Below are 24657 nucleotides of genomic sequence, written 5' to 3' on the forward strand. Positions count from 1 at the left end.
ACCTGTGGGAACGTCTGAGACCAGCCACCCGGACAGCTGATGAAACTGAGGAGTATTTCTGTCTGTAATAAAGCACTTTTGTGGGGAAAAACTCATTCTGATTGGCTGGGCCTGGCTCCGCAGTGGGTGGGCCTGGCTCCCAAGTGGATGAGCCTATGCCCTCCCAGGCCCACCCATGGCTGCGCCCCTGCCCAGTCATGTGAAATCCATAGATTAGGGCCTAATTATTTATTTCAATTGACTGATTTCCTTATATGAACTGTAACTCAGTAAAATCATTCAAATTGTTGCATGTTGCGCTTATATTTTTGTTCAGTATAATTTAACCAAACGTTAATAAAATGTTAAAGCAAGTATGGTGATCCTAAATAGAGACTGAAGATCCTAAATTGAAATCTGATTGTTATTGGTCTAATAGCGTGAGTCTTTGTGAAATCCCAGACATTTTGAATGCAGTCCGTCTTCTTGGGAATACAGCAAAATGATTATTAAAAACACTAATCATGAAATTAGACAGCAGCACCAGTCAAAAAGAGAGTAAGATACCGTGTCCATATTAGGACATCAACTCACCTGACACTGTCCTAATATGGACACCATATATGTGACATAATAACCAGCCTTTTTGGAGAAAGGTTGACATGCAGTTTGAAACTGTACAAGAGTGTGTTAACCACGACAATTCACAATGAACATTCATTCATTTAAGATCATTCTGAATACTGAAACTTAAGTCAACCGGACAAACAAAAAATGTGTAGATTAAAATAATATCCTTGATTAAGCTTAGTTAACAATGCTGGAGTCAAATATTTTGTAGACCTTTAGGAATGGACATTCATTTTCTTTCTTGCCATTTCACTGTCTGAATCTAGGGGCCAACTTTCAATCCAACATTCAATCAAACGTACAATATGTCACACCCGTGATATAGAAAAAGAACATAGCTAGTAACTGTGCTATGAAAATGTGTGTTTTAGGTTACATACACATACGACCAGGTGAAACGAAAGGCAACTTATTTGATAATACATGAAACGTGCATTTCCAAGGCGCAGAACCAATGTTATTTTATGGCACTTTTTCTGAATAGAGTAAACCTAAGCATTTGCTGCACTGCCAGTATACACAATTGATATTATTAGCTAACCCTAAAAACTACAGAAAACAGCTTGTGATAATGCAGTAGCTTGATTTGTGGTGTCTTCGCACCAGCACAAAATGCTAATAAAATCGGGCTATGAAATATCAATATGAATTTTTTTTTAACTGAACACAAATAACTTTATATAAACTGGTAATAGGTGCAAACTTGGCAAATCCACAGAGACAAATCTCGAATGCAAAAACAACGAAGCAATAACACCTGCAGCGTGACCTCCTTCACAAAAGTCCACTAGAAAAAATATTCTTAATAATATTCTCTTCATGCTTCTACTCGAAAAAGTAGCGACAACGCACAGTCCCTTTCTGTCCTTCCTCAGTCTCCCTCTCTCTCCTCTCCTCCTTTTTCAACACCCACTCATGCTTTCTCCTGTCCCGTGTTCCATTCCCTCGCTCCAGGCGTCGTCCGTCCTTTCCGCCTATGCCTTCTTGCACTTGCCTTTCTTCTCACGTTGCTGGAACTTCCTCAGCCGACGGGCCCATGTGTCTCTCCACTGGATGACCAGGGAGCCCTTATCGGCTACCACTCCAGACTGCCCTGGAGAATCCTCGTCGTTACCCAGGAGCAGGTACTTCTTCCCGGTCTTGATCTTTGGACACTTGCACGCCACATCCTTGGCCCTGACCCACAGGAACTGGTCACCGCGGCGGATGCGGCTCTCGCCCTGCTTGTAGACAGAGATGATGTTGACGGTAAACTTCCACCACTCGCCCGCCTTGTCCGCCTTCAGAATGTGCACCTGGACAGCTGGGGAGGGGGGAGAGAGAGAGACTTTAAGTGACGAGTCATTTACAATGTGTTTTTATTGTTATGTCTTTCCATTGTGTCTGACTCAATTCTAGCATTAAAATGTCCTGCTCAAAGGGATACACAGTACAGTGCTGTTATTCCTATCTCTATCAATGTGGTTCGTGTCTGTATCACAGACTTCAAATTAGAACCCCATCCTTGTCCTCTTGGCACAGGAGAGCAACTCGGTCCTTATCGTCTGCTCCATTCCTTCCTGCTATCCTGACCTGTGACCCTACTCTTCTTCTCTAGATCGACAAGCCAAGATCCCAGCAACAGTTACTATGGCACCCTGGGACAAAATAATTCAGTTTGACCGAGTCCAACATTTCCCATGGAATCCCTTTTCCTTCTTTCAAAAACCTTGCCTAGACATCTCTCTCATCTCTTTCTCTCTGGCCACTCAGTATGACAGGAGGAAGGGAGGGAGGGAAAAGTGCTAGTGTGAGTGTATCTCCCACTACAGATGTAGGATCTTAATTTGAATCACCCTGTTGTAGGAGAAGTTTCCTGCAACGCAGGACATTTAAAACTTGTAGCGTCTTTGAGGTTTAAAAAGGCTTCTAAAGTTTATAATTTCCACTTTGTAATTTCAGACTTGATTTTCTCTTACGATACAAAAATGTCCATTCATTATAATCCACATAATAATTTACATTTCCTGTTGCTGCAGGATTATTTTCCTGCTGTAGAAGACTGGCTCAAATTAAGATCCTACATCTGTAAGTCTAGTATGCTACACTGAGTCTAGTACCATCCACCAGCCAAGAAGGGTATCAGACAGACAGTGAAGCAGGCAGTACTGACGCCGGGTAGCCTGCTGTCTGTAGCTGAAACCTCTAGCTCTTAGTCCTCTGTGTCCACTGGTCCATGTGTGTCTCCAGTCCGTGTGCTACTGGCTCCACAGACCAGCGGCATGAGACGCTGTGATCTCCACTGTCCAAGCAGCATTACAGGACACTAAAAACACCATAATTGACAAAGCCTCAAGGGCAGGGTTCTGTTCTATTCTCTTTAAAAAAAGTGAGGTTGGCTTCCCCATTTGGCGCTGATTCTAGTGGAGTCATCAGCAACCACCCGGCCCCAGTGGATAGGAGACTGGGCCTGTAACCTAACCAGATGCCCATCAGAGGCTTGTATCCTCCAAGGGAAATGCTGTCAAGGCAAAGATGTCCGGTAGCAGATCCAGCTCCACGTCCAGGGGATTTGATTTGTAATGTGATTAAGAGGCAGGGATGGGCTGTGAGGAGATGGGTTTTGGGGAGCGGCTCTGTGATAGTATAATATATCACTGAGAGGATCAGGGGAGAGAGAGAAGAAAGAGCACTACATTGACAATATGCTCTATTGCTCACCAACAGCTCTCAAAAGCAGCATAGATAACCTTAAAATGTAACAGCAGTCGTTAAACCATGGGTCATTAGCTTACCTCCAATACACACAAACTGACTCACTGAGCGTGAATGTCATGGCTCTCTAAATGGGTTCTCAATGAGACGTATCCTGCACTGCACTGCAGATTTTACGCCATGCATGGTAGATCACAGCGTTATCAAATAGGGCCCTGGTGTCCTTTTCTGCTAGCATTAGCATTCCTGATGTCTTTTACTGTTACTATTAGCATGGGCATTGGTTGAACTGGCTGGTGACCTGGTGGTGAACCCTATTGGTGCCCTCTGTCACCCTGTCCTTCCCAGGTGTCACCACTGGAAGGCGCTCTCTGTTTGTGTTTGCACAACAACACAGGGTGAAACCCTGAGAGACCAACTGTAAATAACTCAGCCTATTGTTAAGCCCTGTTCCACTGTCATTTCAGCCCTTTTGTATAGAAACATGGCTGTATCCAAGCACCCTGTGGTTCTCTATGGGGGTTGGAGTGTGTCTGCATATTATCCAGCATAGGCCCAAGGCACAGCGACACTGCACTCCTACTGCTCTTCGCTCACAATCCGCCACACTGGGACCCTCCAGTACAACTTACTGAAGTGTAAAGCGCGAGGCGAGTCTTATCCCTGTACAGGACCAGTACAAAGCCCCCCTGAGGTATGACGAGGCAGGGAGAAAGTGGATTAGACCCAGGCCTTGGCAGGGAGGCTGGACCCAGGGCCCAGGGAGGGTTAGGGAGGGCTGGGGAGGGCTTGGGTAATGTTGAAGAGGGCCAGAGGGGGAAGCAGAGGAAATTGCCTGTAATTGGTAATTGAGGAGAACAGTAAGAGTAAAACAGTGGGGGTTCCCTTACTGTAGCCTGCTCTGAAGCCCAGGAACGTGTACCCTAACCCCACTGTGGACCCTTACACACACACACACACACACACACACACACACACACACACACACACACACACACAACATGTTGTCACAGCCTTCCCTGAGGCATGCTGGGGTGGTGCTGGGATCACTCATCAATACCAGCAGGTCCCCTCTACACACTCCCACTCCGGTGCATGCCAGACCTGCCCACCTGTGAGAGACTAGGATGGGGGTAGAGGACACTCCCTGTGTTGTTGAGCAGCTCTCTCAACACTGCTGAGTCTGAGCTACAGTAAGATACACAGTGATGTCTTGATGACATGCACCTGGGTAAGGTCCCACCTCACTCCCCATCTTCTCTCCCCTATGGGTCTTCAGTGGGGCACTGACACTGACAAGCTCTGACTTATAGACAGACTTCTGTCCAGTATATAAGGGTAAGAGTTTGTACAGCTGAAGACCACAACACATCACTGGGCTTCCCCAGGACAGAGTGTGTCTCCCTACAGGGGTCTATTGACACTAGCCTAATGCCTGACTTTAACTGGAGACACTAACTGCTTCACCTCTTTCACACAGATGGAGTTACGCTGCTGGGGATCAATGATCCACAGAGCTTTAGTTTTTTACCACTCATTAAACCTGTTTCGCCTATAAATGGCCACAAGCTAGTTACTGTGGTGTAGAAGCTTTATTTTTTTGCATATGCAAGGCAAACATTTACCAAACACCACAATTACGGTAGAGTATTTTCACATCTAAAAAAATCGTCCATCTTTTTTTATCAATTGCCTCTTAAAGAGCTGCAATGAGAAAGAATTTAAGCCACTTTTCATTTGTGGCACAGGGGATTCCTCCTGACACCATTCCTGGATCCAACCCCCAAAAACTCAGGAACAATGCCTGGGCTGTCATTCATTCAATCTGCCAAGGTATTTTCAGGCAGGATGCTCCCTTCTTGGTTGACTGATTTAACAGACTGGCTTCAATCAGGTCGGGGTCAAACCTCCACAACCTTCACCAGGGTCTTAACCACCTAAAGCACCTTTTCAACCTTTCAACCTTTTCAATGGCCAGGGCAGCCGGATGGGATGGCCACAGGAATGCCTGTCTGAAAAGGCCCATACCTTAAGTTCCCCTTAATGAGGACCTTTAGGCGCGCACCCCAACTGTCCGTCACACCGACTTTGCTTTATCCATTATCCGCTTTACCCTTAAATACCTGATGGGCTGTCCATCATCCTAGAACCCCCCTCCCCTTCACACCCTCTCTATCCTCACACCCTAAGCTCTTCTCTCTGATGGCTTGTCCCCCTCCTTTGTTTGATCCTTTGACTTTCTTTCTTGAAAAGCCGGAGTAAGCCGTCACTAGAATGCCCAGGAGCTGTAGGGTTGTCCTGGGGTGAGGCCTGGGACTTGGTCCTGGGTGTTGTAAATAAAGATGTAGCTAGATACTTGAGCTAGCTGAGCTCCCTAGTCCACCAGGGCTCAGGAGGCTGTGTGAGCTTCTACTGTAGGACTGTACTGTACAGAGGATTGAACTCAACTCACCGTAATCTTTCTTGCAGTATTTCTTCATGTTGATCTTCAGTTTGCCTTTCGACGCCTTGCAATAGGAGTCACAGTCTGCATGTAGGAGAGAGAGCGAATAAGATACACACTAGATTAAAACAACTGAAGAGAGAGCAAAACGAACTGTGAAAAAAGACAAAAGTGACGCCACATCACATCTCCTTCAGAATTCCTTGAGCTTACTTGCGATACGCATCTGCCAGGTTCAATTGTGTCTTCCTCTAATAGGGCTTATGGGTGCATTGAGAGGAGTGGTGGCCCATAGAAATGAGACCAGACAAAAGGGGTCCCGTGGCTGCAGGCGACCGCCCCGGCCCTGTCTGTCTGTGGCCTGCCCCCTGCCCCTATAGCTCTGATGGGAGTACCTCTGGACTGCTGCGTATTGTGCCACCAACCAGGCCATCGCTTCAGAAAACCACTCAAATTAACCCCCCCAATCCCCACGCCGACCGCCACCCAACACCCCCCCTGTCAAAGTGCCAGTTTGGGACTGATTAAGGCCTGTAGATGCACCCCCAGCCCCCCCAACACCCATAGCTGCGGGAAGTAGGGGTGCTGGAGATGCTGCATCGCCTCCTGATAAATTGGAATAATTTGTTCTAAAATTATATTACTCCAGGCTGAACAGACATAAATGAATTAATCCCAAAATACCACACCAGAGAGCATAATTTAGCCGCAGAGGATCAATAGCTTCTAAAAAAATAGCTGTGGATTAAGTTTTATCACTTAACAGTCGGGAAAAGCACTCACGCCAAATATACAGTACCAGTCGAAAATGTGGACACACCTACTCATTCAAGGGTTTTTCTTTCTTTTTACTATTTTCTACGTTGTAGAATAATAGTGAAGACATCAAAACTATGAAATAACACATGGAATCATGTAGTAACCAAAGAAGTGTTAAACAAATGAAAATATATTTGAGATTCTTCAAAGTAGCCACCCTTTGCCTTAATGACAGCTTTGCACACTCTTGGCATTCTCTCAACCAGCTTCATGAGGTAGTCACCTGGAATGCATTTCAATTAACAGGTGTGCCTTGTTAAAAGTTAATTTGTGGAATTTCTTTCCTTCTTAATGCGTTTGAGCCAATCAGTTGTGTTGTGACAAGGTAGGGACGCTATTTAATTATAAAAGAAAAACGAAATAGAAAAAGGAACATTTCAAGAACTTTGAAAGTTTCTTCAAGTGCAGTCGCAAAAACCATCAAGCGCTATGATGAAACTGGCTCTCATGAGGACCGCCACAGGAATGGAAGACCCAGAGTTACCTACAGAGGACAAGTTAATTAGAGTTATCAGCCTCAGAAATTGCAGCCCAAATAAATGCTTCACAGAGTTCAAGTAACAGACACATCTCAACATCAACTGTTCAGAGGAGACTGTGTGAATCAGGCCTTCATGGTCGAATTGCTGCAAAGAAACCACTACTAAAGGACACCAATAAGAAGAAGAGACTTGCTTGGGCCAAGAAACACGAGCAATGGACATTAGACCAGTGGAAATTTTTCCTTTGGTCTGGAGTCCAAATTAGAGGTTTTTGGTTCCAACCGCCGTGTCTTTGTGAGATGCGGTGTGGGTGAATGGATGATCTCCGCATGTGTAGTTCCCACCGTAAAGCATGGAGGAGGAGGTGTTATGGTGTGGGGGTGCTTTGCTGGTGACACTGTCTGTGATTTATTTAGAATTCAATGCACACGTAACCAGCATTGGTACCACAGTATTCTGCAGTGATACACCATCCCATCTGGTTTGGGCTTTGTGGGACTATCATTTGTTTTTCAACAGGACAATGACACAACACCCCTCCAGGTTGTTTAAGGGCTATTTTACCAAGAAGGAGAGTGATGGAGTGCTGCATCAGATGACCTGGCCTCCACAATCCTCCGACCTCAACCCAATTGACATGGTTTGGGATGAGTCGGACCGCAGAGTGAAGGAAAAGCAGCAAACAAGTGCTCAGCATATGTGGGAACTCCTTCAAGACTGTTGGAAAAGCATTCCAGGTGAAGCTGGTTGAGAGAATGCCAAGAATGTGCAAAGCTGTCATCAAGGCAAAGGGTGGCTATTTGAAGAATCTCAGATATAAAATATATTTTCATTTGTTTAACACTTTTTTGGTTACTACATGATTCCATATGTGTTATTTCATAGTTTTGATGTCTTCACTATTTTTCTACAATGTAGAAAATATTAAAAATAAAGAAAAACCCTGGAATGAGTAGATGTGTCCAAATCTTTGACTGGTACTGTATATATATATATATATATTTTTTTTTATGTAGCACCCCCAACTCAAAACATCTTCCCGTGGCTATGCCAACTCCCTTCTCTTGTCAACTCAACCGCTATGTCCCTCCAAACCCAACTTTCCAGACCTGTACACCCCCAGGCCCCCACCGACTTACCCCAACTCCCATTCCTTTTCAACTCGCCCCCAAAACCCACCCTTCGAGACCCCCCCCAGGGCCGTGTCAAGCTTAGGCATTTATTGCAATAGGGGAACCCAGGGGTGGTGGTCCCAGTGATGGGTGGGTGGAGGGGGAGGTAGGGGGTCATAGCCACGACAAAAGGAGGTCAGGAAGGAAATTAGCAGCCCATGAAGCGTTAGCCAAAGCCCTTTCTGGTGTCCACTCCTCCACAGTGAACAAATAAATACCTGACACAGCTAGGGCCCGGCCATGGGTCTCATTTATAACCATTGAGTACATTTCAGACTAAATATCTGCATGTGCAATATCTGAAAAGAATACAAATGTCAAAAATATTGATATTTATAAACTTGGCACACGCCACACATTTGCATGTTTCCCGTTTAAATCAGACCCGTCGTAAAACTGTGTACGCGTGAACGAGCATTATAACTCTGCCTGGAAACGCCCTCCATTCACTTTTTATGGTTACAATAAACTCATTTATTTGCTGTATAATCTGAAACTATTGGAATTAGGCCACGGCAGTTTCAAAAATAAATGTTATCAAATGTTTATGGAGGTGTTGCCAGAATGTTTTAATGTTTTGCAGTAATTTATTCTGTATTTGGCAAAGGATTGTGACAGTTTCTGAAAGAAAAAACAATGGAAAATTGTTTTGGACCTGTCAGCTGAACGTTTGAATTCAACAATGTTTTGCATCAATCTTTTCCCTAAAAATTCTGGACTGTCCGTGAATTCTGAAACATTGTCTAGGGTAAAAAAAATAAGTTTATTACAGTAGGCTACTGTGCTTGCATACTTCAACGTAAAAGATCAACTGTCTGTTCACCTGTGAAATTCGACTGTATGTTATAATCTGCGCTGCCTATGGGATCACATCGGCTACAGCAAAACTTGAAATACATAGCCTATCTATTTAGGCTACTAGGCCCAATTAAATGAGGGTAATTTGTTGTATGGCTACTTCGGGAAAATGAACTGATCATGGGCAGAAAAGGGGAGGAATTTATTCTGCAGTGGTTATGAAAATAAATATAAAAGAAATACAATATAATACACTACTGTTAGAAGTTTGGGGTCACTTAGAAATGTCCTTGTTTTCGAAAGAAAAGCAATTGTTTTGTCCATTCAAATAACATCAAATTGATCAGAAATACAGTGTAGACATTGTTAATGTTGTGGATGGCTATTGTAGCTGGAAACGGCAGATTTTTAATGGAATATCTACATAGGCGTACAGAGGCCCATTATCAGCAACCATCAGTCCTGTGTTCCAATGGCACGTTGTGTTTGCTAATCCAAGTTTATAATTTTAAAAGTCTAATTGGTCATTAGAAAACCCTTTTGCAATTATGTTAGCACAGCTGAAAAATGTCATGCTGATTAAAGATGCAATAAAACTGGCCTTCTTGAGACTAGTTGAGTATCTGGAGCATCAGCAATTGTGGGTTCGATTACAGGCTCAAAATGGCCAGAAACAAAGAACTTTCTTCTGAAACTCATCAGACTATTCTTGTTCTGAGAAATGAAGGATATTCTATGCGAGAAATTGCCAAGAATCTGAAGATCTCGTACAACGCTGTGTACTACTCCCTTCACAGAACAGCGCAAACTGGCTTTAATCAGAATAGAAAGAGGAGTGGGAGGCCCTGGTGCACAACTGAGCAAGAGGGCAAATACATTAGAGTGTCTAGTTTGAGAAACAGGCGCCTCACAGGTCCTCAACTGGCAGCTTCATTAAATAGTACCCGCAAAACACCAGTCTCAATGTCAACAGTGAAGAGGCGACTCCGGGATGCTGACCTTCTAGGCAGAGTTGCAAAGAAAAAGAAATGTCTCAGACTGCCCATCTTAATCTTTTGATTTTTATTGGCCAGTCTGAGATATGGCTTTTTCTTTGCAACTCTGCAAGAATCCCAGTGGCTAGACTCTGCAAAAATCCCAGTAGCTAGATGTGCCAAGTTTATAGAGACATACCCAAGAGACTTGCAGATGTAATTGCTGCAAAAGGTGGCTCTACAAAGTATTGACTTTGGGGGGGTGAATAGTTATGCACGCTCAGGTATTTCATTTTTTTTGTTTTATTTCTTGTTTGTTTCACAAAAAAAAATATTTTGCATCTTCAAAGTGCTAGGCATGTTGTGTAACTCAAATGATACAAATCCCCCCAAAAATCAATTTTAATTCCAGGTTGTAAGGCAACAAAATAGGAAAAATGCCAAGGGGGGGGAATACTTTCGCAAGCCACTGTATATCAATACACCCAGTCACTGCAAAGATACAGGCGTCCTTCCTAACTCAGTTGCCGGAGAGGAAGGAAACCGCTCAAGGATTTCACCATGACTTCAAAACAGCTACAAAGTTTAATGGCTGTGATAGGAGAAAACTGAGGATGGATCAACAACATTGTAGTTACTCCACAATACTAATCTAAATGATAGAGTGAAAAGAAGGAAGCCTGTAGAGAATACAAATATTCCCAAACATGCATCCTGTACGCAACAAGGCACTTAAGTAATGCTGCAAAAAATTTGGCAAAGTGTCATTTTTGGGGCATTTCCAACACATCACTGTGTACCACTCTTCATATTTTCAAGCATGGTGGTTGCTGCATCATTTTATGGGTATGCTTGTCATCAACAAGGACAAGGGAGTTTTTTTTGGATAAAAATAAAAATGGAATAGAGCTAAGCACAGGCAAAGTCCTTAAGGAAAACCTGGTTCAGTCTGCTTTCTAACAGACACTGGGAGACAAATTCACCTTTCAGAAGGACAATAAAATAAAACACAAGGCCAAATATACACTGGAGTTGCTTACCAAGACGACACTGAATGTTTCCTGAGTGGCCTAGTTACAGTGTTGACTTAAATCGGCTTGGAAATCTATGGTAAGACTTGAAAATGGCTGTCTAGCAATGATCAACAACCATCTTGACAGAGCTTGAACATTTTTAAAAAGAATAATGGGCAAATATTGTACAATCCAGGTGTGCAAAGCTCTTACACAGACTTACCCAGAAAGACTCACAGCTGTAATCACTGCCCAAGGTGATTCTAACGATTGAGTCAGGGGTGTGAATACTTATGTAAATTAGATATTTCTGTATTTAATTTTCAAAACATTTGCTAAAACTTCTAAAAACATGTTTTCACTTCGTAATTATGGTGTATTGTGTGTAGATGGGTGAGATTTGTATTTATTTAATCAATTTTGAATTCAGGCTGTAACACAACAAATGTGGAATAAGTCAAGGGGTATGACTACTTTCTGAAGGCACTGTATGTCAAATTATTTTAGATTCCAAAAATAAAATACATTGATGTTCACTCTTCTCACTAATGGCAAATGGCAGCATCTTGTTGTCATGTTTTCCTGTTTTTTTGTGGGGGTTTTGGGGAAAAATCTTGTCATCATATCATATCTCCCATTTTGCAATACAATACTTCAACCACTATACAATATGCATACGCATAGTCTAAAGTTTTTCAGTTTTTATAAATGGCAACTTTTGCAGGAAAATGGGCACACGCATGTTTTGGGGTATATTTTATATGTACACAACATTTATAAATGAGGCCCCTGAACCGTACTGTGTTGACTCAGATATTTAGTTTCTTCCGCCACAGTTTCAGTAACTATGGTGGATGCATCAGGCCAGCCTAGTACTGCTTGGCTTACTCGGTTTGGTTCCGTAATGTGAAAAGGGTAACAGGTTTGTGATGAATTACAGGGACTTTAAGTCTATATCCACACAGCCCACTTGTCTGAGTTAACCTTGACACAAGGTGCCAAAGGCTTTCCTGATTGGCCCACGCTGCGCTGTCACACAGCCAGTAACTTTCAGTAAAGACTGTGTGACGCAAGGCCAAACAGAGAAATTAAAATAATTTGTTTCCCTTTTTCTTCTTTCTTTCTTTCCCTCTCTAACTGACATAAATTGGATCCAGAGGACTGTATCGGCACAGCTCCCTCTAAACTCTCCTCTGAAAAAGTTGTAATAGTGCTTTCTTTTCACAAAGTGAGAGATGAAGGGAAAGAGAGAGAGAGAGAGGGAGTGAGAGGGAAGGAAAAGTAGAGGAGGGGGTGATGTGTTAAGCAGGGGTGATGGGGTGGTAGGAGGAAGGATAGGACCTTTCAGCCAGCCTGAATATGAACAAACGTCATTGTTGTGAGCAGGTCCTTGCACCATGCCTGCCTTTTACTTCCCTTTATATTCTGGTTGAATGAGGTTGCCTGGGTAACACTGAAACGAGGAAAAATTCACCCAAAGAAGAGGAGGGTGGGAGAGAGGCTATTGGTGTGTGTGTGTGTGGGGGGGGTTGGGGCGGGGTGGGGGGGGTTACAAGTAAACCCCAAATCGTCTCAGCTGATGGAGTTCAAGAAGGTATTTGTGAGGGGGAAAAAATTGCACAGTAGATGATATTGAGGAGTCTATACTGGGCAGAGTGGCGCCTGATTTCCATGTAAATGACGACCCGGGCCCGTGGAAAAGCCTGCTTTTGTTTTCCCATAAACCCTCTTGATGGCATCATGATACTTTCCTTTGATATCTCTCGTTGGCCATTAGTGTACTCCTGAGACGAGCACCCCCAGATCCCCATACAGGACCAGGCAGTCCCATACCGCGAGGACAAATGTACCCTTTGTGTTGGACACTCTAGTCAGGGGAAGTGGAATTAGTCCAGGGGCGCTGAGCTCTGTGTACCTCCCCTCTGCGCCTCCTCTTTCCATCTCCTCTCTCCATCTCCTCTCTCCATCTCCTCTCTCCATCTCTTCTCTACACTCTCTTACTGGGAGGTGTAGTTCCCTTTGTTTCTCATTTGTTTGAGCGAGGAAGAAGAAAGGCTGAGGGACGCTCCTTTGTCGCCTGGATGTGTCAGTGCTTCTTTAGCAGTGGGAGAGATTGATTGACACCCTCTACACAGGCGTTTACAGTCTTTAAGTCCTATGCACATCTTTCAGACGTTTATCTACGTGGATAAAAGTAGTGCTAAGACCTAGACAGGACCCAGTGACAGGGACCTGCTTAGCTGGAACAAAGAGGTGTAAATAGGGGCATGGGGGGAGGACTTTCTCCTCCCTCCTCCTTTCTCCTCCCTGAACAAGACTGATTGAGAAACAAATTGTGGCAAATAAAGCATTTAATTAGATTATAGCCACAGTGCCTGGGCTGTTGGGCTGCTGGAACCATAGCAGTAGGGCTGGACCCTGTCCAAAGAGAGGGCGTTTTCTTTTCTATTTCTTTCTTTCTTTAGTAGTACATGAGACCGGGCTCGAGACAATATATTGAGTGTTTCGGTCTTGTCTCGGTGTAAGGAAGAACATACTGTTCTTCTGAAATATGAAGACAGAACATTTTGAACTCTTATCGTGGCGATGTGACAATTACAATCATGGTCTTGAATTGGACTTGCATTTGTCCGGTCTCGGTCTTGACTCGTCTTGACTCGGTCTTGCCCCCACCTCCAGTCTTGGTTCGGACTCGATTTGCTCCGGTCTTAGTCTTGAATCAGTCTCACTTTAGGTGGTCTCGAACACAACACTGGCCGTGTCCAAATACCCATAATTGCGTTCTAAACAGTAGGCATTTGGGGTATTTTTGGTATGTGAAAATAGGTTTTATAGTATGTAAAGAAAATCAATAATGTATGCTTTAAATACCATGTCATGGATGTCATACTCGTTTCGGCTTTTCATCTACTACAAATTCGCTGCATGCTTTTGAGGAACAGAATAATATTTTCAGATCCACGTGTGTTTGACAGCAGCTGATAATGAGACGTGCTGTACCAAAAACGAACGAATGGCGGGAAGCGGTGTAGTTGCACATTAGATGACGTATTAACAGTATGGGTGAGTCTAGTATGGTGATATCTGTTGCTTACTGCATACATTCTTACTAAACAGTACTTTCTTAATAGTATGTAGTATGATTAGTACACAGTATGCAGCTTTAGTAAGTAGTAGGCAAGACAGATTTCGGACATGGCCTCTTTCTCTCTTTTTCATTCATTCTTTCATCCTCCTGAAGGGAGGGAAAAGTTGTGTTTTCGATCCCAGTGAGCAACAGAGCTGGGAAACAACAGAGAGCGAAAGCGTTTATTTATGATTCATGACATGATGGTTTTGTGGGTTGTTTGTTTTGGGCGGCATGTTCTGTGGAACCAATCTTAAAACAAGAGTGTGACCATCCCTATTGCTGCAATTGAGTTTCAGTGGAGTCAGTGGGCAAATGATGCTGGCTCCATCCCAACATACAGACAACAGAAGAGAGCGAGAGAGGCTGATGTCAATGTTTTCATGTTGTGAGAGCAGGCCTGAGATTGCCAAGCCATAAATCATATTGTGAGTTTAGCATCGAGGATGATGAGACGCTGATACAATGCTATTGCGATGCTATTTTCTCCCCGTTCTCTTTCTCTCCGTTCTCTTTCTCTCCCTCACTCTTGGGTCACCATTTCTCTCTCTCTATCTCTCTCTCTCTCTCTCTCTCTCTCTCTCTCTCTCTCTCTCTCTCTCTCTCTCTCTCTCTCTCATTAAACTCGGAGCAGGTAATACAATCCCATGACACAATACTAAAGCCCAGTGAGGCAGCAGAGAGTATTAACAGGGCGTGTGAAGTGTGGACCCAGAGAGAGAGGGACTTATGTCCTAAATATCCAGGGAGCGTCTCACCGTGAACCCTGAACACTTCCAGCCACAACAAAACACGTCTTTCTTTATCATCATCATCATCATCATCATCATCATCATCATTTTGGCCCATATCCTGGATCATGTTCATAAGGGCAAACCGTCCCAAAATGTTTTGCAACAGAAAACGAAAACGAGCTCTTCTCATTGGACGAGTTTCGACAGTACCTCCCTGTTTTATAACGGTTCTGACTGTTTTCTTCCATTTCGTGCCTAATGAACACCACCCTGGTTGTGGTCACTGGTTGATATCATGGTGGTCAGCTCAGCTGTTATAATTGCTCTACAGACATCTCTGTCAGGCGAGGACCAATGGGGAGTGACTACTCACACCATCCGTCACCTAACCGCACAGTATGTGTTTTGTCTGGGCCTTGCAGTCCGAGGTATTCGCCATGCATTCCACCCCTCCATGTGCCCCCCCACTTCCCTCAACCGACTCCGATGGGGTTGGGTTGTGGTATGGGGGAGGCACCTGCTGCACAGCTGTCCAGCCTTGCCTCTAATAAGCCCACCCCAAGCATACAGGTTCCCTTTTATTCCCTTTAGTCCTACCTCACAAACCAAAGTAGTAATAATGTCATGACTCATCACTTAGTCTCTCCATCTTGATAAAACAATGTATATATCTGCATCTATCTGTATGCGTCTCTCTCCTCATTTACACACAGTGTATTCGGAAATTAATCAGACCCCTTGACTTTTTCCACATTTTGTTACATTACAGCCTTATTCTAAAATTGATTAAATAAAATAAAAATCCTCATCAATCTACACACAATACCCCATAATGTCAAAGTGAAAACAGGTTTTTTGAAATGTTTGTAAATGTATTACAAATAAAAAACTGAAATAACTTATTTACATACGTATTCAGACCCTTTGCTATGAGACTCGAAATTGAGCTCAGGTGCATCCTGTTTCCATTGATCATCATTGAGATGTTTCTACAACTTGATTGGAGTCCACCTGTGGTCAATTCAATTGATTGGACATGATTTGGAAAGGCACACACCTGTCTATATAAGGTCCCTCAGTTGACACTGCATGTCAGAGCAAAAACCAAGCCATGAGGTCAAAGGAATTGTCCGTAGAGCTCCGATACAGGATTGTGTCGAGGCACAGATCTGGAGAAGGGTACCAAAAAATGTCTGCAGCATTGAACATCCCCAAGAACACAGTGGTTTCCATCATTCTTAAATGGAAGAGGTTTGTAACCACCAAGGCTCTTCCTAGAGCTGGCCGCCTGGCCAAACTGAGCAATCGGGGGAGAAGGGCCTTGGTCAGGGAGGTGAGCAAGAACCCAATGGTCACTCTGACACAGCTCCAGAGTTCCTCTGTGGAGATAGGAGAACCTTCCAGAAGGAAAACCATCTCTGCAGCACTCCACCAATCAGGCCTTTATGGTAGAGTGGCCAGACGGAAGCCACTCCTCAGTTAAAGGCACATGACAGCCCGCTTGGAGTTTGCCAAAAGGCACCTAAAGGACTCTCAGACCATGACAAACAAGATTCTCTGGTCTGATGAAACCAAGATTGAACTCTTTGGCCTGAATGCCAAGCGTCACGTCTGAAGGAAACCTAGTACCATCCCTACGGTGAAGCATGGTGGTGGCAGCATCATGCTATGGGGATGTTTTTCAGTGGCAGGAACAGGGAAACTAGCCAGGATTGAGGGAAAGATAACAACGCAAAGTACAGAGAAATCCTTGATGAAAACCTGCTCCAGAGCGTTCAGGACCTCAGACTGGGACGAAGGTTCACCTTCCAACAGGACAACGACCCTAAGCACACAGCCAAGACAACGCAGGAGTGGCTTTGGGACAAGTCTCTGAATGTCCTTGAGTGGCCAGCCAGAGCCCGGACTTGAACCCGATCGAACATCTCTGGAGAAACCTGAAAATAGCTGTGCAGCAACGCTGCCCATTCAACCTGACAGAGCTTGAGAGGATCTGCAGAGAAGAATGGGAGAAACTCCCCAAATACAGGTGTGCCAAGCTTGTAGTGTCATACCGAAGAAGAATCAAGGCTGTAATTGCTGCCAAAGGTGCTTCAACAAAGTACTGAGAAAATGGTCTGAATACTTATGTAAATGTGATATTTCCGTTTTTTATTTTTAATACATTTGCAAAAATTTCTAAAAAACAGTTTTTGCTTTGTCATTATGGGTATATATATATTTTTTTATACGGCTGTAACGTAACAAAATGTGGAAAAAGTAAAGGGGTCTGAATGCACTGTATATATAGACTGAACAAAAATATAAACGCAACATGTAAAGTGTTGGTCCCATGTTTCATGAGCTGAAATAAAAGATTCCAGAAGTGTTTCATACACACAAAAATCTTATTTGTCTCAAATTGTGTGCACAAATGTGTTTACATCCCTGTTAGTGAGCATTACTCCTTTGCCAAGATAATCCATCCACCTGACAGGTGTGGCAGATCTAGAAGCTGATTAAACAGCATGATCATTACACAGGTGCACCTTATGCTGGGGACAATAAAAGGCCAGTCTAAAATGTGCAGTTTTGTCACACAACACAATGCCACAGATGTCTCAAGTTTTGAGAAAGCGTGCGATTGACTTGCTGACTGCAGGAATATCCACCAGAGCTGTTGCCAGATCATGTAATGTTAATTTCTCTACCATAAGCCGCCTCCAACGTCGTTTTAGAGGATCGTCTGAGATTTTATTGATGGCAATTTGAATGCACAGAGATACCATGATGAGATCCTGAGGCCCATTGTCATGCCATTCATCTGCTGCCATCACCTCGTTTCAGCATGATAATGCACAGCCCCATGTCGCAAGGATCTGTACACAATTACTCCAAGCTGAACATTTCCCAGTTCTTCCATGGCCTGCATACTCACCAGACATGTCACCCATTGAGCATGTTTGGGTTGCTCTGGATCGACATGTACGACAACGTGTTCCAGTTCCTGACAATATCCAGCAACTTCGCACAGCCGTTGAAGAGGAGTGGGACAACATTCCACAGGCCACAGTCAACAGCCTGATCAACTCTATGCGAAGGAGATGTGTGGCGCTGCATGAGGCAAATGGTGGTCACCAGATACTGACTGGTTTTCTGATCCACACCCCTACCTTTTTGTAAGGTATCTGTGACCAACAGATGAATGTCTGTATTCCCAGTCATGTGAAATCCATAGATTAGGTCCTAATTAATTAATTTCAATTGATTTCCTTATATGAACTGTAACTCAGTAAACCTTTGAAATTGTTGCACGTTGCGTTTATATTTTTGTTCAGTAAACACTACCGGTCAAAAGTTTTAGAACACCTACTCATTCAAGGGTTTTTCTTTATTTTTACACTGTAGAATAATAGTGAATACTTCAAAACTATGAAATAACACATATGGAATCATGTAGTAACCAAAAAAGTGTTAAACAAATCAAAATATATTCTTCAAATAGCCACCCTTTGCCTTGATGACAGCTTTGCACACTCTTGGCATTCTCTCAACCAGCTTCACCTGGAATGCTTTTCCAACAGTCTTGAAGGAGTTCCCACATATGCTGAGCACTTGTTGGCTGCTTTTCCTTCACTCTGCGGTCCAACTCATCCCAAACCATCTCAATTTGGTTGAGGTTGGGGGATTGCGGAGGCCAGGTCATCTGATGCAGCACTCCATCACTCTCCTTCTTGGTAAAATAGCCCTTACACAGCCTGGAGGTGTGTTGGGTCATTGTCCTGTTGAAAAACTAATGATAGTCCCACTAAGCCCAAACCAGATGGGATGGCGTATCGCTGCAGAAGGCTGTGGTAGCCATGCTGGTTAAGTGTGCATTGAATTCTAAATAAATCACAGACAGTGTCACCAGCAAAGCACCCCCACATCATAATACCTCCTCCTCCATGCTTTACGGTGGGAAATGTACATGCAGAGATCATCCGTTCACCCACAAAGACACGGCGGTTGCAATCAAAAATGTCAAATTTGGACAAATTTCCACCTGTCTAATGTCCATTTAGCGTGTTTCTTGGCCCAAGCAAGTCTCTTCTTATTATTGGTGTCCTTTAGTAGTGGTTTCTTTGCAGCAATTCGACCATGAAGGCCTGATTCACACAGTCTCCTCTGAACAGTTGATGTTGAGATGTGTCTGTTACTTGAACTCTGTGAAGCATTTATTTGGGCTGCAATTTCTGAGGCTGGTAACTCTAATGAACTTATCCTCTGCAGCAGAGGTAACTCTGGGTCTTCCATTCCTGTGGTGGTCCTCATGAGAGCCAGTTTCATCATAGCGCTTGATGGCTTTTGCGACTGCACTTGAAGAAACTTTAAAAGTTCTTGAAATGTTCTGTATTGACTGATCTTCATGTCTTAAGGTAATGATGGACTGTCGTTTTTCTTTGCTTATTTGAGCTGTTCTTGCCATAATATGGACTTGGTCTTTTACCAAATAGGACTATCTTCTGTATACTCCCACTACCTTATCACAACACAACTGACTGGCTCAAATGCATTAAGAAGGTAAGAATTTCCACAAATTAACTTTTAAGAAGGCACACCTGTTAATTGAAATGCATTCCAGATGACTACCCCATGAAGCTGGTTGAGAGAATATCAAGGCAAAGGGTGGCTATTTTAAGAATCTCAAATATAAAATATATTTGATTTGTTTAAAACTTTTTGGGTTACTACATAATTCCATGTGTTATTTCATAGTTTTGATGTCTTCACTATTATTCTACAATGTAGAAAATAGTAAAAATAAAGAAAAACCCTTGAGAGTAGGTGTTATAAAACTTTTGACCGGTAGTTTGCTTCACTAACGACATAGGCACTCACCCAGGCGGTGGGTGGGTTGACGTTTTTGGGGCTGGTGGTGATGTAGCCCTGATAAGAACAACCACATCTGTCAACAATCATGTATTGGATGAGATCCCATTTATCCACATACCAAGCCAACCAGTGGTTGGCTCGGTCCAGACCCAGTAATGTACGCAACTATGCATCCTCTGGGCTGGAAGCCTGGGTGGTCCCGCCGGACCTCTGTCCATCTACCCAGGAATCTGACGTGACCGATACAATGTGTCAGTCAAAGTGCCCCACCTTGCAATCTGTTTGATTTCAACGTCTCCCATTTCTATAGAATGTTCAACGTGTGTTGCCCCATTCAGGTTGTATGTACAGGAATTCCCCCAGGTGATGACGTTATACGGAGCTACGTGGTCAGTATCATTATACGTTTCCTCTATAATGATGTTTACATTGGTCCGATGACACGGGTTAATCAATAGGATTATAATGGGAGCTCTTTAGCTCTTATTCCGCAAGAACGCCTACGCCTTAATGCTCACTCAAATGCCAGTTCTCAACTACAAGAACCAGGAGGAACTCGGACGGAAGAGAACTAAACGACTGAACTCGCGAGAACTATGGCGAATTATCAAGCGATGTCAAAAGAGTTGTTCAAAGCTGCCGACCAGCCAGTGATTCACTTGTAAGGCCTTTTGAAAACCTCTGTGTTCACTGTTCAGGGTACAACAAATGAAAAGCCACAGTTTGTTTAGTTCAGCCAGGGAAAAAACCCTAATGTTCTTCCCTCACTCAACCACAAGCACACAGCATAAGGGAAAATAAAATGTTCACACCAACGATGACAGACCGTGCCACGAAACCAAACTCACACATCACCCGCATGGAACAGAGGAAGAGAAGAGCGGAGAACAGAAGAGGAGAGTCTACTTTTAAACCTACCTAGACGAGATGGAAAGAGAGAAGCAGGAGCAACTTGAAATACTACCCATGGTGATATTACAACAACAAAAATGTGAAACAGGGAGAGAAGAGAAGAGGAGTGATGGAACAACACCAGCAGTACCCTCGCTTCCCTGTCAATCTGATCTGTCAGAGCAGCATTAGGGAGGTCTGAGAACAGCTGCCAGGCATTCTCGCACGCTAGGATTCCTCTCTCTGTCTGGGAGAGGAACACTGCTATGACTACACTTTTCCAAAAGCTAGGGGCAAAGGATAAGTATTTCGGCCTACGTTGCCCCTTGTGGGGCAAACCCTGACAGGTTTTTGTAATGACTAACTAGTGACGAATCTTCATTGTCTTCTTTGTTAATTTGTAATGCGGTTCTTAACATTTTTTCTGAATACTTTGTATCACATACCATGTCTCTGGCTTAATTTTCTAGTTTAACAGGTGTTTATATAAAAGTGCCATCAAATTCCATTAAATCTCTCCATGTTAATTAACAAGATTTAACTAAGAAAGTATTCCATTAAATTATATATACAGTACACAGTACTGCTGTGTTTTGACAGTAGCTGGTGGGAGAGTGTATAATTTGGAGGAAGAATTTCCCTCTGAACGAGCTACTGTATCCTCTCTCCTGAATTGGAGAAAGAGCTTGCTTCCCTGATTAGCGCCAGAACCCCAAATTCCTCTATTTTCCTCTCTCTACCATATTCACTCTCTTTTCCTCTTAGAGAGAGAGACAAAATCAACAGATCAACAATATCAAGGCCCAGAGCGTTGCCGTGCCAACACCCCACTGCGTTCCTGTTACACCCCACTGCGTTCCAGTTACACAGTTAATCGGATGAAGAGTGTAAGATTAAAGGAGCTACATCCCAAGGCATCGGCTAATTGATTTAATATTGATGAAATTCCAACGAGGGGAGGGAGGGGGGAGGCAACGGGGATCCAATTTAAACTGTACTCGCTCTCACATTTCATGTGAAGAAATGTTTAGTTAGTAGGGGTGGGGAAGTAAGGGAGGGAGAGCGGTTCCTTCTATTTTCTGTACAGCCTAAATACACACTGTAAACCAAATCCTAGCTTAAGGCATTATTGGTATCCACAGGTGTAGCCAGTGGCATTTAAACAGTTTGATATCAACAAATGAGTCTCAAGAATATGTTCTGATAATCCTGTCTTGCAGAGGAATTAGGATCACACAAGCAGTATAATAAGAGATAAGAGACTGAGACTGGAGCCACTCACCTGCTGGCTCCTCTGTACTGCTGGCTGTTGTTGTCGGAGGAGCAACGGGAATCTCTGTTTCCAGGTTAAAAAAACGCACAAACACAAACAAAAGTTAGCTTTATTATGTTTTAATGCATTCGACATAGAATTAAAGACAACCGTTATCTTGATGTAAGAGTTATGTAAAATAAGACAAGAGTATACAATAAGAGCGTTTATTTTCCAGCAGACAAGCTTTAGTGTTAGTGTACAACCTAAAGTTTTTCAGTAGATGTAGACGTGCTGTGTGGGGTAACCGTATGAAGGGATGGTTACTGGTTAGGTTTCGCCTGTAGAGATTTACTCTCTCAGCTGTATGGCATCCATATTAGGAAGTCTGAGAACTGATGACTTCCTTATATGAATGCCGTACAAGTGGAGCTACCTGGCAGATCAGATCAAAGGGGAACAGCGAGATGCAATCTTAAGATCTGGAGGGTCGATATCAGGAGGGGTGTGAAATCTGTAATGCCTCTCCCCTCATGCCTCCATTTGCCCCCACGACGAGGTATCTGCGGTTTTACATCCAAGACTTCATTCTCTCAGCTCTCCTTCACTCTCTCGTAGGCTATTCACAGAGGCAGGAAGTTGACATTGAAGGAAGCCATGCATGAAGAGAGCTCCTCTTATCTCCAAAGGAGCAGGATGGTAACATTAGATAACAGTAGATATAAAACATAATGCATTTTGTTACATTGGCGGCAAAAGGGGGGATAAAACCACCGAAACAGGTGTGTAAGCAGCGAGGGGAAGCGAGGACAGAGAAGCACAGATACAGTTGTATGAGAACACACAGATAAAAGGAAAAGGTGGCAAGATAGATAAGATACACAGGAAAGGAAAAGGAAGAAAGAATCAAGTCTTCTGATCAACGCCTCTGATTAGGTTGGTTGGTTGGTTGCTTGGTTGCTTGGTTACTCCTTGCCTTCTCCCAATCGTGCAGATTAGTATACAGTACAGTATCCTGTATATAAACATTATGAATCTAAAAGTTGACTAATCATAGGGGCGGCAGGTAGCCTAGCGGTTAAAAGCGTTGGGCCAGTAACCGAAAGGTTGCTGACGTTCTGCCCTTGAGCAAGTCAGTTAACCCCCAACAACAACTGCTCCCCTGGCAACGATGACGTGGGTGTCGATTAAGGCAGCCCCCCGTACCGCTCTGATTCAGAGGGGTTGGGTTAAATGCGGAAGACACATTTTGGTTGAATGCATTCCCCTTTCCCTTAATTGTTTAATTTATACAGGCCTAATTTTGGTATTTTTTCATTAAGAATCGAAGCGTCTGTCTTGTGACAAGAAAAAAATTGCTGCCAGAGGCCATGTGGTTCTTACTCCCTACTGATTACTCTGTGTCACTGCTAATCGACCTGCCAAGCCCTGATAGCCGATCAGGATTCAGCCACGCGTGCCAGATCACATAATAATAATGAGCCTGTTTCTCATAATCGACTCGTATGGTCGGATTTACGGCCCTCTACATTGGAAAGTATATGAAGTCAGAGCTATTACATTTTATCCCTCCCTGTTAAAACTGAAATTGGCAAGAGGTTTCAGTATTGCTAAATGTTAATGGGAGGGCTTTAAAAAAGATTATTTAGCAATTATAGAAGAAACTAAATATTTTTGTTGATCCGATCTGATCGCGGGGACCTCAGCATCTCCAAGTTTCACACCTCCGAGTGACTGGGGCAACTTTCCCAGGAAAATCAAAGATATCCGATTCCAATGGAGTTTGTAGGTTTAATTTATCCCCTTTGCTTGGACATTGGCCAAAGATATCCCCTTGGAACGATTCATTTCATAAGATCTTTTGTTTAACCTCTGAATCATAATTTTATTGACCAAAAGCAGCAATTAAAATGTATTGTTTTGGAGTCTGAAAAAAAGGCCAATTAATTAAGATAAAGTGGCGGCCATTTTATTTTTGTTTTGAGATGACGATTGCCCTTGGTGATTGGCCCTTTTCCCTTTTTAGCCAATGAGGGACACTGGTGGATCCTAGAGTTGGTGTTCGTTAACTAGGCTCTGGACCTGGACTTAGCACTGTTGGATTTATTGGGACTGTCAACATGGGGAGGTTGAGGCTTCACAGAGGATTCTGGGGGATGATTTGTTTATTTTAGCTTTCAGATTTACCGGTTGGTCAGAACACTGTGACTAAACGCTTGTCTGAGGAAACCAATAGAAGAGAGAAAGAAGAAGAGTAGGATTCTGTGCCATGTAGTGTGTGTTTGTCAAGCTAAGATAGAGTGGGTGGATGGGAGGGACGGAGGGAGGGAGGGTGGTTGGGAGGGACGGAGGGTGGTTGGGAGGGAGGGAGGGAGGGAAGGAGGGAGGGAGGTTGTTTGGTTGGTTGGGAGGGTGGTTGGTTGGTTGGTTGGTTGAGTGAGTGAGTGAGTTTGTTCCTTTTTGTAAGTTGTCCATTTTCTTTGTGGAGGTGTGTATGAAGGTTTCAAGCATAGAGATGGAATGGGCAAAACACAGGTCATATCTTGACCCAAGGTTTTAATATGGGTGGCTGGTGAGGCAAGTTCAGGCAACTAGGAAAGGCTGGGTTCCACGTACTTATGCAGGGGGCAATGGGCGAGCGGCTCTGCTGGTAGCCTTTAGCGCAGCGGTTGCACGTGATACCAGTCACGCCGTCTTTACAGGGACATTGGCCGTGGTTTGGTTACAGGTTTTGCCAGCAGCACCCACGGGATGGCAATCACATGCTGTGAGGAACAGAAGAGAAGAGGTAAGAG

The 24657-nt window shown here is 43.7% G+C and overlaps 1 protein-coding gene across 1 annotated transcript; it reads right to left on the reverse strand.

The window, feature by feature from the left end:
- Positions 1-249: 249 nt before the first annotated feature.
- Positions 250-24657, reverse strand: LOC123482234 (netrin-1-like). The gene is made up of 4 exons (XM_045209261.1): positions 24479-24657; positions 21893-21946; positions 5756-5830; positions 250-1912 (listed from the first exon to the last, which is right to left on the reverse strand). Exons 3-4 carry the CDS (start codon positions 5781-5783, stop codon positions 1584-1586), a joined length of 357 nt encoding a protein of 118 aa, XP_045065196.1. The 5' UTR covers positions 5784-5830; positions 21893-21946; positions 24479-24657; the 3' UTR covers positions 250-1583.

This window comes from Coregonus clupeaformis, chromosome 29, assembly GCF_020615455.1.
Source record: "Coregonus clupeaformis isolate EN_2021a chromosome 29, ASM2061545v1, whole genome shotgun sequence".
In the NCBI taxonomy this organism is placed as follows: Eukaryota; Metazoa; Chordata; class Actinopteri; order Salmoniformes; family Salmonidae; genus Coregonus; species Coregonus clupeaformis.